This window comes from Pyrus communis, chromosome 8 (assembly GCF_963583255.1).
Source record: "Pyrus communis chromosome 8, drPyrComm1.1, whole genome shotgun sequence".
Classification (NCBI taxonomy): Eukaryota; Viridiplantae; Streptophyta; class Magnoliopsida; order Rosales; family Rosaceae; genus Pyrus; species Pyrus communis.
Genome location: NC_084810.1, coordinates 22,663,519 through 22,673,747, shown reverse-complemented (window position 1 = coordinate 22,673,747; position 10,229 = coordinate 22,663,519). Strand labels below are relative to the sequence as shown.

At 38.2% G+C, this 10,229-nt stretch overlaps 1 protein-coding gene and 1 pseudogene across 1 annotated transcript; both read right to left on the bottom strand.

Annotated features, from left to right (window-relative positions):
* Nucleotides 1-642: 642 nt before the first annotated feature.
* LOC137743159 (transcription factor MYB119-like) lies at nucleotides 643-4,870 on the bottom strand. The gene is made up of 5 exons (XM_068483054.1): nucleotides 4,831-4,870; nucleotides 4,713-4,746; nucleotides 2,515-2,997; nucleotides 2,094-2,220; nucleotides 643-1,482 (listed from the first exon to the last, which is right to left on the bottom strand). The coding sequence occupies exons 1-5, from the start codon at nucleotides 4,868-4,870 to the stop codon at nucleotides 643-645; spliced, it is 1,524 nt and encodes a 507-aa protein (XP_068339155.1).
* A 26-nt stretch (nucleotides 4,871-4,896) lies between these two features.
* Nucleotides 4,897-7,407, bottom strand: LOC137741349 (GDP-mannose transporter GONST2-like; annotated as a pseudogene).
* Between the last annotated feature and the right edge of the window lie 2,822 nt (nucleotides 7,408-10,229).

The following is a 10,229-nucleotide window of genomic DNA, read 5'->3' as shown; positions in this document are numbered from 1 at the left end:
AAACAATATATACATATTCATTATATCTATTGCATTTTATAGTAAGTTTTTTTTAGTAGTTTAAAAAATTAAAATCATCAAAATAGCATTTTTCTTATCGTGTCGAAATAGGTTACCCGCGTGTCACTCTCGTGTAAACCTGTTAAGGACCCATTATTAACGGGTTATTATCGTGTGACCCGATAATGACCCGATTAGTTATCGTGTTGACCCGAAACCCGTTATTTTCGTGTCGTTTACGTGTCGTGTTAACGTGTCGTGTAATAAATTGCCAGGTCTAGGCAAAACCATTCCACTCTAACTATCTTTCACGTCCACCGACCCAAACTCTCAAATCTATAAAACTAGTACGTAATCAATCAGAGGCCGTTAGGAAAAGCAAAGAAAAAGACACAAATAAAACTGAAAAGAAACTTGATAGTTCGGCTGCTATATATACAAAACGAAAAACCACACATACCATTTGTTCAGTTACACTCCCATAAGCAACTAAGCCAACCAACACCATATTGGCAATTTCAAATCCAGACAACAAAAAAGAAAGAAAAAGGATAACTTAGGTTACACAACTTTCTAAGGTGACCCATTACTTATTAGTTCCTTGTAGTTCTTCAAAGGTAGAACGAGGTACTAGGTTAAAGATCAGAAGCTGGTTCCTTGGGTACATTGAGAAGCAGACACCATCTCTACCAAATCCATCTCTCTCTTTTCGTTTGAAGAAGCTGCAGCTTGAAGATGATGATCCTGTGACGCCAAATATTCCATGTTTGTGTTGCAAAACCCTAAGTGAGGATGATGATCATTTGAATTATAAGATGATGAATTGTCGGCTCCATTTAAGAGGTATGAGAGGTAAAGGTCAGAATACAGAGGGGTGGTAGTAGTAGGACTGGGGGTACTAGTTGTGGAGGTAGTAGCAAAATCGTACATGTTTGGATTTTGTGAGTGTTCCATTGGACTAACAATTAGTTCAACATTGTTGTCAGTGGAATTGGAAGGATGATTGAGATTGTGAGGGTTGTTGGTGAAGAAAGTTTGCATAAAAACAAGTTCATCATAAAAAGAGTCAGCCAAATTCAGTGGAGAGCCAAAACAGTTGCTAGTAGTGGACTGATAAGATGGCTCTTTGACCAAAGTGTTGAGGTGGGTTTTTGATGGATCATTTTGAGAGAGAGTGCAAGAGCTAGTGGGGGTACTAGTGGAAACATTGGAAATATTGGAGGAGTTGTTCATGAGATTCTTGCTCCTGATGTAGTTTTGGAGAATGGAAGAATGAGGCTTGTTTTTGTGGTTTCCATTGTTGCCTTCAGGTTGCTTGTTCTTTCTCTTTGAAGTCTGCCTCCTTTTTGTTGCATTCCAATGGTTTTTAATGGCGTTTTCGGTTCTTCCCGGAATGCGTTTCGCAATCTCTGCCCAACGGTTTCCAACTTTAGCATGAGCATCAACAAGTACCCTCTCTTCCTCTTCAGTCCAGCCATCTTTCTGAAAAATAAAATTTCACCAAGAAAAAAAATATGGAACATAAAATTATGTACTACAAGAGAAAAGCCAATGAATTCTTATTTTTAATCCAAATAATTAACCTTATAAAACATTTTCATTTTTATCAACACCCGATAAATCTATGTAAGCGACGAAAGAGAGGGGGGAGGGTTCGATGGGATGGAGATGAACACCCTATCTACCAAAACAATCCTCCACTTACGAACCCTAAATATTTTAAAAATGAAATTTGATTACAAAAAACCTATGCAAAATAAACCTTTACAAAAATGTTTACTTCTAAACGGAAGATGAGATGCTTCAATGTTCTTGAGCTAGAACTAGGGTTTTGACAACGAAATTTGAATCCCCAAACGGAAAGAGAGGAGATCTATGAGATCCACAAATAGATCCTTCACAATCTAAATTTGCGCCTTTGACTTTTAGCTATATCTTTGCCATATATCACAATCCAGGCAAAAATATAGCAAAATTTGGATACTTTTTTATGGTGAAATTCTAACTTGTAGCTAATTAATTGTACAAATCTAAAAATGTATCCAAGCAGCAAATTTTTGTTCTTGGTTTATAGAGATCTAAGAACAAATCACCTTGATATCAGGGCGCAAATGATTGTGCCATCTTTCTCTACACTGCTTGCCAGCCCTACCCACCAACTTCTCAGCAATCTGTGCCCATTTTCTCTCTCCACATTGCTGCACCAGCCTGATCAACTTCCTGAAAATTTCACCATACGAAAACAAAGCCAAACAAAAGAAAAAAGAAAACCCATTCAAGTTTACCTGAAATATTATTTGATGGCTTCAAAAAATCGATCTATCAACAACGAAACATGAAAAATCGATAAACTATAAGAAAAAACCCAAATAATTTTACATGCAACATTGTTTGATGATCGATCGACTTTGAAATACAAAAAATCCACAAGCTTTAAGAAAAAAAAGGGCAAATTAAGAGAACCATCACACGGTTTCTTGTTACAGAGATATATATATCTATATATAATCTTACCTGTCTTCTTCAGCAGTCCACTGTCCCTTTATTAAAGTAGCAGCAGTTAAACCTTTTTTAGATCTCTTTCCGACCGCTTTACAACTTCTTTCAGAAACCCTTCCTTCTTCTCCGAAACCACCTGTGGTATTAGGGTTTTGCTCTTGAACCCAACTCATCATCAAGGCATCTCCTTGTTCAAGAAAAAGTTCATCCACAAAGCTTGGCTCTTGGAGATGATTAGTGATACTATAATTATTAGGCCAAGAAGCTTCTGCCTCATGGCCAAATATTGCACCACCACCACCGCAAAAAGAAGCAAAACCACTCAACTCATTTGAGAAAACCACCTTCTGATGATCTATGTTGCTTGCATTGTTTTGGCTTTGATGACTTCCCCACAAGAACCTATCTATGGCTGTCAATGGAGGACCTGTTTTATATATACTGTGATGCTGGGGAGGATCTTGTGTGTTGTTTGTAAATCCATAAACACCATAATCACCATCACCATCACCACCACCTCCTCCGCCTCCTCCTCCTCTACCTCCCTCCATGAAAAGAGACATTTGAAAATTAAGACTGAGAAAATGCAAGAGGAAAGAAAGAAATTCAGGATATTAATTTAGGGTTCAATTTTGGTAAGCTTTTCTAAGGGGTTTTTCTTGTTTTCAGTTTGTTCTTACTTCTTAGAGTCAGAAAGAGAGACAGAGAGAGAACAACCTTGTAACGAGAGCTTGACAATTAGCATGTACTCAGCCTAGTAAAGAGCCACATGTCACAAGGACCGTTGATGCGGAGATGCATCTAACGGTTCAAAATGTCTTTGGCTGTGACTCCTGAGCTTCCCTTCTTGTAGAAAGTAGAAAGAGCTGGAAAGAGATTAGTGCGTTGGTTATAAAATCCACAATTATTAAAAATACTTTTTATTACAAGATTTTTTAAATTTTGGACTAACCCTCAGGTAATGATTTGGGCAGCTTCCAACTGTTAATCACTTTGGCGCCATTATGACGGAAAGACATAATTGCCCCCATATCTACACTCTTAGCTCATGGCACATAATGAAATGAGAGGGTGTTTTGGACCATTTGATACCATAAAAAATGAGGGACATAAAATATTGAAAAATGTTTTGACTGTCTGAGTTAATTATGAATTAATTATAATTAATTAGGAAGAGGAATTCTGGCCAAACTTTAAGCCCCAGTTTTATTGCTTTGTATGAATGCTTAGCCAATTGTACATATTCCATTTTCTTTCATATTAATCTCCCTCATTATAATTTTATTTTATATATTTGGTTTCAATTTTTTTTTTGGTTACATAGATGTTTATTTTTGTGGAGCAATTTTTTGAGTGTGCTAGGAACATGACCTGATACACCAAATTTTATAACAGAAGTGGTTGAAATTTTTTTTTTCAAGTATTCAATTTCTTGTATTATGACATTTGTACCAGGTTATGTTCATGACACACTAAAATTTTTCTCATTCTTATGGATGACTTTGACTTAAAGAGACGTAGGGTTGAGAATTTTGACACGAGAAATTTCAAAGAAAATATTAAGCTCAATTTATCGATTTAAAACTTTTGGAACATTATCTCAAGCCCTGGTCACTACATATTTCCGTTACTGGAGTAGATGAAGAAGTTATAAAAATTGAAATATTGGTAATTAATATCTATGAGTGATTACCTAAAATCTAAATTTTATGCCAGCAATGTTTCAATTTATTATTATTATTTTTTGTCCAAAAGCGATATTGAACTTTAACTAGTCTGTTCTCTGAAAGAAGAAGGAACATGAACTTGAGTGCATGACGAGAAGCACACCGGTTCTAGTCAACACAGCTACGTCCGCAAAACAAACATTAAAAGGTCTCCCGAAGGTAATACCATCTTTTAAGAAGTGAATTCTTTGTATTCAGGGTAATTGGCCTAGCAACATTCATTTTCCGCTTTGTTGGAGGAGATCCGGACTTCAAATCTATAAAGAAACAATTATTAATAAACAAAAAGTATCTATTTTGATTTAGAAGACTTAAAGTAGATAAGATCATTCAACCAAAAAAGAATGTTAATACTTCATCAACAAAACTTTAGCTACAAGTATTACATTTGGAAAAATAAATTGGAAGTATGCCCGCTGGCTTGTGATTTTTCTTGGCCGCTAGTAAATGTAAATGGAGCTGCAATTTCCAACTCCTGTAACTCATTGATGCAGTATGTTTGCAGGAATAAAATCTTTGCCTTCTTCAACAAGAAAGGAAAAGACTTCCCACCGAAAAAATAAAGCAAAACCAAAAGAACTTAAGCCTAGAAACTGTTATGTGCAGCCAGTTTTTTCAATCTGAGCGCGAGTCAGTTCCTTCATTTCATTCCTAATAGGAGCGGTCCGGATCAGGACATTATGGCCCTGGCAAAGAATATTCCGGCGAATAAACCTGGGACAAACAAAAGTTACTAAGATGAGAATAAAACACCACAAAATCACGTTAGTATTTCAATGTCTTCATTGTTGATTGTGTTGATTACCAAATAGTATACTGAAGAGGTTTGGTAGGCTAAGGGGCACCTTGAACAGGACTAAACCCGCAAGCGAGATCGGACTCTTGTTTAAGGAACCAACGAGACTGCAAAGCAGAAGAGTATCTTTAGTTCCTGTATAGATACTCATAAGAAGTTTTCATGTTGAGCTAAAGTATACATCGATATTACCTATACATGGTTGGGCCAGTTTGATGTAAAAACCACATGGAGGTGAAGCTGATGGCAAGTCCAAGCAATTCACTAGCTGTTGCAACAACCCAAAACATTGGCAATTTGATCACATCTCTGCATATCGAAGCCAAAAGAGTAAGTAGAACTGAAGTTAATATGTTCTCAAAAAGAAAAGGGCGCGAAGTTATGTCAAACTTTGAATTAGGGAGATACGCTTACACGTTCATTATATATTCCCATTCATCAAACAGAATAATCAAGAAGGCAGCAAAAGGTAGAGATACCAAATTATTCAGCACGACCATTGATACTTCGTTGAGGGATTCAGATCTAGTGTACTTTTTTTCCTCATCCATGACTCGCTGTAGAGTGAGCTGTCACAAAGAGATAATATTTGCACAAATTATAATTATAAAATGACCTATGTAATTCAAATATAAAGTTACAGGTCTCCCAAACAAACTGGAATTTACAAATATCCCAAACTTAATAACCGCTACTTACTGAGTAGCTTGCTGTTTGTACGCAATTCGAAAGCAGCCATGCGTAACCTACTGTGCCAAAGGAGATATCTGTAATGCCACTGCTGATAGAAGAGATAATCTGCAATACATACGGAAGCGATAGTACTCTTTCAAACTTCACGGTAAAAAAAAATTTAGGGGGGAAGAAACAAGTAATTATATTTCATCTACAGAGCAATGAACATGATATGGGAATCAAAACGCTGGCAGTTTCCTGCAACACGGTAAGTGTAGAGTTGATTACCATCATAAACATGGCAGTTCACACTTTCTGATTCCGATGTTTCCGGAACTAATATAATTCTCCAAGTGCTGTTAAAATATTTGTCACATAATTCAGAATGGTCACCATTGCAGTATTTACATACTTCAAACTGAAAGGAAAAACAAATGAAATACAGTACGTCAAAGGTTTGTACGTATGTTATGACTATCTTTTAGTAATAAACCTTATGTAGCATCAAATGAACCACTGTACATTAAGTAGTCCATAATCCATATATGTTAGAATACATTTTAGTAATGAACCATATATGTCATCACATGAAGAGAAGTGTATATTTAGATGTTATAATTAATATTCTCTTCACAAGTTGTTATTGTTCAATTTACCGCAGGTCAGAACAGTAAGCTCCAAACTAAAACGAAAATAAAAGGCCCCAAAATATGTAGGCCTACAACTCACCTATACATGCCTGATACAAGCATGCCAATGAAGATTACATTGACAGGGATCCAGACCCTAACCAGTTTCCAATTCAGCTTTTCCACTGTAACAACTCTAGAAAAGCCCAAGAGGACAACAATTATTGTACTTAATTCTGCAGAGAAGCGTGCAGAAGAAATAAGTTTTCGCTATGACTGCCTAAATTAAAGGAATTGCAAAGAATTAAAGAAATGATCATCAAATTAGTGACGAGGGATCAATTATCAGCCTAGAAAAATCGAAACCTTTGTACATGTTTCGTCCTTATTCAAAAGAAAGTCGTTTGGAAGGGCATTACAATACAGACTTGATAAAACATCAATGATACGCCTGCATTGAAGTTATAACCGGACAGAACAACTTTGTTCAGCAATATCATACTGCAAGAAGAAATGCAATAAGCTGTTCCAGACAACAGTGGTCCAGATTTCCTTGCTGACCTATGTTCATGCTTTTCATCTCCACCGATTGGAATAGAGACAATCTCACCGTGCCCTCCTCGACTCCCTCTAAACAACCTACTTTAAAGAAAGGACCCAAAAAAAGGGGACAATGCGCCAAATTAACAATGTGTCGATATAACCACAAAGCAACCATATTCTAAATGCTCAACTCATTCCACAATACAACATCAACTCATGAATACAGCCAGAAATTGTCATCATTCTAAGACGACTCATGGGATAAACGTGGCCACCATTAACAAAAATTTATAGTGTTCATCAAAGTTACTTCAACTTAAATAAGTACAAAAACAAAACAAAAAACAAATTTGTTGTGGAGATTCAAAGCCTTCGATCATCAAAAGGTAAGAGTAATTAAGGAGTCTACCTGTCAGTCAATGTCACAGCTCTTCGTTCTGGAAGAATCGAATGGACTCCTCCATTGATAGAGCCAACTTCTAGGTCCTCACTATCATGGCCTTTTGCTGCATCCAACTTGAAATTAGATGACATATCACCAACCTGCAAAAGTGAAAGAAAAAAAAAATCAACAACCCAATTGCAAACTAGGCTCAAATTTTCACTTTCTGAAGCTAAAAATCGTATCTTTTGTACTCACAGGTACAAGTGTTCTTACCAATTAAACCCTTCGCGCTTTTTTTTATTCAGTCTTTCAAACTCTGGAAATGTACAACAGAGGACAAATGTACAGGAATATCTTAGTGAAAGTAGAAAAGGGAGATATATCAAACGCTTGGGTAACGAAAAAATCATGAAGAAAACGTGAATCCGTGAAAACTCATCTTTTTTAAGAGCAAAGGTGATTAGGTGTGGATCTGAGTCAGGTGTGGCAGTACTGTCTGGGAGAGAGAGAGAGAGAGAGAGAGAGAGAGAGAGAGAGTAAGTGAGCATTAAGAAAGGAAGGAACAGAGTGGGAGGGCGAGATTCCAGGCGACTACCACAGAAATTGAATGATATTTGGGAATGAGGAACTCTACCACATGCACCCAAAGTCAAACCCTTGTGCGAATCATCTTCCTCCATCTCTCTCTCTCTCTCTCTCTCTCTGTAGAACATTACGAAGAAGGTCAATGAAGGTGAACTGGTTCTTCTTCTTCTCTTCTGTGAATCGAATCAGGGACGCCGGAATCCGGAATTTCGAAAGCAATCACTTTTGGGTTTCGCGTGGGATTTCAAACGGTCTGCTTTTTGCGCGGAAATTGTGGATGGATTTTGGGGCTTATGGACTATTTTGTGATCTGGGTTTGGAGCAGAGTTCAGAATATTGAAAGAGATTTCTCAACGAAGCCCACCAGGCATGAAATCTTTATCACAACCAAGCCCACCATGAGAATTTTTATTTTCATTTCTGTCCGACGGTACCGAGTTTTGAGGAGACGGTTTGTGACATCCCACATCGTCCAGGAGAGTAATCCTTATATGTATATTTTCATCCTTACCTAGCACGAGGCCTTTTGGGAGCTCATTGGCTTCGGGTTCCATGGGAACTCCGAAGTTAAGTGAGTAGCGCGCGAGAGCATTCCCAGAATGGGTGACCTATCGTGAAGTTCTTGTGTGAGTTCCCAGAAACAAAACCGTGAGGGCATGGTTGGGGCCCAAAGTGGACAATATCGTGCTACCGTGGTGGAGTGGGCCCGGGAAGTGGTCCCCCCGGGCGGAGATGTGACAATTTGGTATTAGAGCCTAACCCTGGCCGTGGTGTGCCGACGAGGACGTCGGGCCCCTAAGGGGTGTGGATTGTGACATCCCACATCGCCCAGGGGAGTGATCCTTATATATATATTCTCATCCTTACCTAGCACGAGGCCTTTTGGGAGCTTACTGGCTTTAGGTTCCATAGGAACTCCGAAGTTAAGCGAGCAGCGCGCGAGAGCATTCCCAAGATGGGTGACCTATCGGGAAGTTCTCGTGTGAGTTCCCAGAAACAAAACCGTGAGGGTGTAATCGGGGCCCAAAGTGGACAATATCGTGCTACGGTAGTAGAGTGGGCCCGGAAAGTGGTCCCCCCCCCCCCGAGCCGGGATGTGACACGGTTAGAGTATCTTCAACATGCAAATGGTGAATTACTTTAGTAGTTAGGATCTTACTTTTCAATTAATTGTGTTCTGAGTTCAAATCTTTTCCTTCCCTTGATTATGATATCGTTATCTATAGGTTATCACTATGTCATTGTTCAACCATTAATATATCAGCTAACTTGTTGTCCATATGTCATTTTTAGAGTACGGGAATCGGTTAGGATTTTTCTACATACTGGGCTAGGTTTAATTTATTAGTCATGTGGGCTTTGGTTTCTTGTAAAGGCCCGGAATTGGATTTCAGGTCCACTTTGTGGGAATCTTAGGGATTCCCACATCTTAATCATTCATCACGTATCGTGCGATCAGAAATTATTTGACTTTGTTTATTTAAAATTAAACGCAAATAGTATTTGACGAAAACTGACCACACAATATACAATAAACGGTTAGAATGTGGGAATCCCTAAGAACCCCACAAAGTGAATCCGAAGAGGATCATTTTCCCACATATATCTCTTGTATGCCAAGTCACGAATGTGTATCCAAGTGTAAGCCTCCACATCCGTACAATCATCCAATTTACCAATTCTACATGGTATCACTCGTCTAGATTTCTCTATAACTCAAAACCCTAACCTTCTTCTCTCTTCCCTGAAAACCTAAAGATTCTTATTTCCTCCATGGCTTCTGCTGCTGTCGTTGTTGCTTCCTCCACCTTCGACCCTTCTTTTTCGGTTTCCAACGTCGCCCACTTTCTCAAGCTCACTAACCCCAACTACCTTAAATGGTTGAGTACGTTGCTGGGCCTGCTAACACCCTCGTCGCCAAACTTGGCCAGCCAAACCTAATCCATCGTTCGTTACTTTGTTCCAGGCTGACCAATTGGTCTGTATTTATCTCACCTCCACCATGTCCGAGGCCATTCTCTCTCTCGTCGTCAACAAAACTTTGTCAAAAGCTACTTCAGACTGCCTCCATGATCACTTCTCTCAAGTTTCCATCGCCATCGCCAATACCACCAACCTTCAATTTCAGTTGCTTGATCTCACTAAGGGCACTAGCACCAAACTCACGAGATTGTTCATCGTGTATCATGCATGTTCTCATACTTCCCAACAAAATAGTTTGGTGGAGTGCAGATTAAAAGACCCTACTTTATATGACGTTACAAAATTAAATCTAACAGTTTATGCATGGTACAAAAAGAAAGATAAAATATAATTAAATTGGAAAAAGTACAGAACAGATAGTTTTCAGAATGCAGAATATTAATAAGCAAAAATTTAAGAAGGCTTAG

Excerpts from the sequence above, each read along its gene's own strand:
- LOC137743159 (XM_068483054.1), bottom strand. The coding sequence starts at position 4,870 with ATGAAGGAACTGACTCGCGCTCAGATTGAAAAAACTGGCT. Across the intron at positions 4,747-4,830 it reads TCAGATTGAAAAAACTGGCT|GCAAAGATTTTATTCCTGCA; the intron begins GCACATAACAGT and ends TTGTTGAAGAAG. Across the intron at positions 2,221-2,514 it reads TGGACTGCTGAAGAAGACAG|GAAGTTGATCAGGCTGGTGC; the intron begins GTAAGATTATAT and ends TGAAATTTTCAG.